Source organism: Gaeumannomyces tritici (assembly GCF_000145635.1).
Source record: "Gaeumannomyces tritici R3-111a-1 unplaced genomic scaffold supercont2.2, whole genome shotgun sequence".
NCBI lineage: Eukaryota > Fungi > Ascomycota > Sordariomycetes > Magnaporthales > Magnaporthaceae > Gaeumannomyces > Gaeumannomyces tritici.
Genome location: NW_008804546.1, coordinates 4,412,371 through 4,417,154, shown reverse-complemented (window position 1 = coordinate 4,417,154; position 4,784 = coordinate 4,412,371). Strand labels below are relative to the sequence as shown.

The window sequence follows — 4,784 nt, the reverse complement described above, 5'->3', positions numbered from 1 at the left end:
GCCGCTTTTTGCTCCCATTCCCTCCCGCCCCACACACTTCCTACAGTAGTTCTAATCGGGTCGACCTGCCGCAGATTTGACCCAGGCGAGCAACTGCCTGCCCATCATCGCAGCCCTGATGATCTCGGGCCACCTGCGGGACGAGGACAGGATCGAGCTGCCAATGCCACACCCCGAGGCCTGGCCCAACACCTTTGCGTACGTGGCCGAGAGCCAGGGAGAGCTGACAGACGCGGTGAGGAAGAATATTCTGCACCTGGGCGGCAAGGTCTGAGCTGAGCTGCTTGGTGGCGACGTCTTTTTTTTCTTTTTCTTTGTCTCTTCTTCCTGTTTTTGGAACACGGTACAAATGCTTCTCCATGACGTGGGCTATTTCCCCATGGCAATTTCTCTTCCTTCTGACCGACCGCATTCCTGCACCGGGGCAACCTTTTGAATAATAGACACGACGACTATGATACGCTACCTCTATTAATACAAACAAGCAATACTATCACAACTGCAGCCAAGTCGGCCCGCGAGGTCTGTGGATCGTGCTCCCATCAACTAGCAGGGCAGCTGCCCACCTATCTCCCTACCTCCCTACCTCTCTCTGCCTCCCTACCTGGAGTCGCTTTGTCTCGCGAGCGCCCCGTTTGCTGCCAAGTGAATGTATTTCGGCCGCGCGCATGTTCTTTGTGTGTGTTTCAAGTGCCTTGCAACGGGCGTAGCAGCACCTTCGGTATCAAGCCTGTAGCCGTTGTCCATGCGTGTACGACGCGGACGTACACCTGCGGCATAGACCCATTCCCACACCGAGCAAACAGGGCAGGGCATTATATTCAAAGCTCTGATGTTCCACGACCTTGCACTCCCAAAGTGCACTCAGCTGCTGATTTCCGTGTTGCTATTTTTGCACCTAGTGGAGAGAGAGCCCCGGTGAATTGCCTAGAATCTAGACCATCGTTGTCCCACCCACCCTCAAGGATCCCGTCTTCAAGTCGTCTCCTGACCAGTAGACTGCTTTTGACTGAGATGATCTATAGCCTCGTTTATGTACCCAGGGCCGTCCCTTTGTCTCTAGGCCAGACTTTCTCAGCAGACAGACATGAAGACTACCTGCAAGCCAAAGGTCCAATTGGAGCGAGACGATGGAAAAATACGTCGTTTCGGAGGGTTCGTCGTAAATATCGCCAACGCGGCCGGCCCTTCCATTTTTGGCGGGCCCTCACTCCTGCCTTCCAAATTCAATCCAGCAACCTTTAGGATCTCATGAAGGAAAATCCATTACCAGTCTACCATGAGAGCCAGGGACCATCCTTAATCCATGCTCTGGGATTCTGTGTCCCTCGGCATCTACCTGGTCGTTCAGCAATCAACACCAACACCTTGGGGGGCGCTTTCGGTTCCGACTTGATCCGCATGCAAATACCCGATACGTCGTCGAAAAAGCCTGGGAAGAAATCGCAACCAGGAGGAGATGCAAGAAGGCAGCAGGATGCCCGCAAAGTGCCTGGCCGTGGGCCCCGGCTGGGACAAGCCGCAGAGGAGACCAGTGATATGGATCAACGGCTGGCCTGGAGTGGGCAAGGCGTCGGTGGCTGGCCTACTATCAATGCTGATTGGGATTGAAAAGTCAACTGTCGTGGCCGAGGACGCCAACGACGACACCAATCCGCCACCGACCTTCGAGCCGAGGCGGGACTGGCGCAGCAGCGGCGACCACGACGCCCAGATCCGAGGGATCACTGGAGGAGAGTTGGAGAGCCTGAGAATGGACCCGGAGGCCGCCCGCCGCGCACTCAACATGGCGAACCACATCCTGGAACCGACCTCGTTTGCAAAGTTCACAATCATCACGGCCTGCCAGACGGCCACGGAGCGCGGGGCCGAAGCCGCGACCCAGTACGCCGCGGCGGCGCGACAGGTGAAGCGTCTTTTTGTTCCCGTCACGCTCGTCTGCGAGGCCAGCGAGAACATTCGGCGGCTGCAGACCAGACACGCGGTACACCCGGCGCACTACGAATCGGGTCCGCAGGATCCAAACGAGGCAATGGCCGAGCGAGGCGTAGGGCTATACGAGTTCTCATCGACACCGGGACCGTCCCTATCCCCATCCCCGCGCCCCCGCGACCCGCAGCTAGAGAGCGTCACCTTGGATGACCATGGCGACGTCGGAAGCGTGTTTGGCGGCAAGGAGACGAAAGACGCCGAGGAGAAGGAGGAGGAGCCCCGCATGTCCGAGAACGACCCGGCCGCCCTGGCCATCTGCGTCGACGTGACGCGCAAGACATCAATGCAGGCCGGCTTCGCCATACTGCAGCACGTGGAGGAGCTAGAGGTGCGCTGTCTACGGCGAGACCGTGCTGCCGCTTGGGCCGCTGCAGAGACGGAGGCCCGCCGATTCGCGGCCGAGGCGGAAGCGAGAAGTCGAAGGGCAGACGACGAGGCTGCCAGACGCACGGCTCAGCGGCAGTCTTCGTACAAGCGTGAGGAAGCGGAGGCGGCGCACATGCCAGGGCACTCGGGCGGGGATGACTCCAGCAGCTCTCCTTCGAGCCCGGCTCTCGAGATGGACCGTCGTGGTGGTGCAAATGCGGCCGGCACTCTGGACCAGGACATAAAGCTGGGCACCACGAACCCTCCGAGGCCAAGAAGCACGTAGACGCAAAATCCAAGAAGATGTCCAAGACGCGAAAACCCCTCGTTTCTCGACAGTTGCCACGCGGCCATGTCGGCAGGTAGCCCTGTTTGTACGACCTCTGGATTTATCTGTGGTTTTTGGGCGTGAATCACATGGACGAGGCGGGGGCGTTTTCCTGCAGAGGCGCGAAGGAACTTGACCGAGTGAGACATGTGGCGGACCAGCGTTGTTTTAAGATAGGTACCAGTCTCTGGGGGTCACAATTCAATCGTTGGGGTCGTCAAGAAAGCGTGGCGGGGACGCCGATGGTTGCCATGAGCTAGTGCAGCGAGAGGATAGCTCAGCCAAGGTGGGCGAGGAGAGGAATTTTTAAGCTCCCACCTTGTCTGAGGTTTTCGCCCACCTTGGCTGAGCTGACTACTCGCTTTGCCTGCTCTTCGCCCACACCACCCGAACCAAGGAATTGACGAACGGGAATTCAAAAATGGAGCTGAAAGGGGAGATGGGGGAAATTGTGCTCGTGCGTTTGTGTGTTTCTTTACTACGGTAGAAAGCGAGGCCAGACTTCTCCCTTGATACAGTATGAGGGGAATTCGTCATCACTCGACAAGGCAAAGCCGATAGATGATAGATGCAGAAGCATGGCCAGCCGGTGAGCGTATAGATCTGCAGCACCACCTCCAAGTCCCGCACAAGATCAAAGGCCGGCCTTTGCTGATGATGCCATCTGTTTCTTGAATCCACGGCGTGTGATGAGCTATCTAATGCCCATGTCTTTTTTTTTCTGCTCTCGACCCTGCTGTTGGTGTGCTGCCCCTAGTTGACTTGCTCCCTCCCTTGAGCATGTGTCTTTTTTTTGCTGTTGGCCGCTTGATATTGGGACGTGCCGCACCAATCAAGCCGTCACGATAGCAACGGCGGCCGGGTAATCAGGGAGCCAAGATACAACCGTCAGGTTCGCGCCGCCGGCTCTTCGCGCAAGGCCATGCGGGGTTTCCACACCATACTATCTTGGTAGCCACGGTAGCTTCCTACCCAAACGACCAGACTTCCTGGCATGGCGGTGACCTAGACAAGGCCCCGGTAGACTCTGATGGCGCCGTTTCTGCGGCCTCTGAGGCGTAAAACGGGGCTGCGAGATTTTGTATGCAGAAACAATTTTCATCTACACGAAAGCAAACATGTCCCTTGTTCGGAAACACGTGTTGTGTTTACATGTCGTCGTCAAACATGCTTTCTCCGGCGGACAGGCCTGGGCAGAAAAGCGTCTGGAGCGTGGGGGTTTCGATGACGTCCTACTGGGCTGATTTTTTTTTGTTTCTCTTTTTCGTCTTCGTTCCAGAGGCAATCTAGACCCCCATGCTCTGCCGTGCCTTCTCCTGTATTGCCCACCCTTCGCTGCGACCCTGCCCTTGCGCCGTGGGGATGAACAGTGATGGGGGTTTGGGAGCCAAGACGGTTGTTGGTATGGGATGCAATAAGCATGTATCCTTTCTCTCTGCACCTGGAGGCTCGCACTGTGCCCCTGAAAGGGTAGGGGGTGGGGAGGGGGAGGCCAGACCATCGTGCTCGAGAAGCGCTCCCGACTATGCCAATACGGGATATATATTTTCTACGGGCGTTCCTCGAACGGCACACACACCCACAAACACACAGAAGGACCCAGTTCCGTGGAGAAGGGCGGGCGGGCTTTGCTGATGGTTGGCGAGCGAGGCAAGAAAGGAGATGCACACGCCCCATCCCTCCCTGGCGCCAGAGCCCAGGCCGGAGGACCCCCGAACGAGATGGACATGGGTTCCGACATGGGTTCCGACATGAAAAGGCGTGGGCTAATTCACACGCTAGCCCGGGATTTCATTTACAGTACTCGTCCTCGTCATGCAAGAAATCCTGCATCATGTAACCTGGGTGGTGTGGTGGGGGGATGATGATGAAGAATAGGGGTGTGTTGTTGTTGGTGGTGGTGGGCTCCGTGGACTACACCCCCCTGCCCGTCTTCAGCTTGTTGCAGATATTACCGCTTACGGCCATGGTGGACGCGCTACTGCTGCGCCCTTGTGTGTTTGCGTAGGTATGTATGTGTGTGTGTGTGTGTGTGTGTGTGTGTGTGTGTGTGTGTGTGTGTGTGTGTGTGTTGTGTGTGTGTGTCTGTCGTCGTCGT

General features: G+C 57.1%; 2 protein-coding genes across 2 annotated transcripts in view; both read left to right on the top strand.

The window, feature by feature from the left end:
- Positions 1-274, top strand: part of GGTG_04028 (hypothetical protein) — a gene marked incomplete at its 3' end in the record, with an annotated part of 1,533 nt that extends 1,259 nt beyond the window's left edge. The window contains exon 2 of the mRNA XM_009221817.1: positions 75-274. Coding sequence (XP_009220081.1) covers positions 75-274 — 200 coding nt within the window. The remainder of the gene's footprint in view (positions 1-74) is intronic.
- A 1,203-nt stretch (positions 275-1,477) lies between these two features.
- Positions 1,478-2,644, top strand: GGTG_04027 (hypothetical protein; the record flags this gene model as incomplete). The annotated part of the gene is made up of 1 exon (XM_009221816.1): positions 1,478-2,644. The coding sequence occupies one exon, from the start codon at positions 1,478-1,480 to the stop codon at positions 2,642-2,644; it is 1,167 nt and encodes a 388-aa protein (XP_009220080.1).
- Between the last annotated feature and the right edge of the window lie 2,140 nt (positions 2,645-4,784).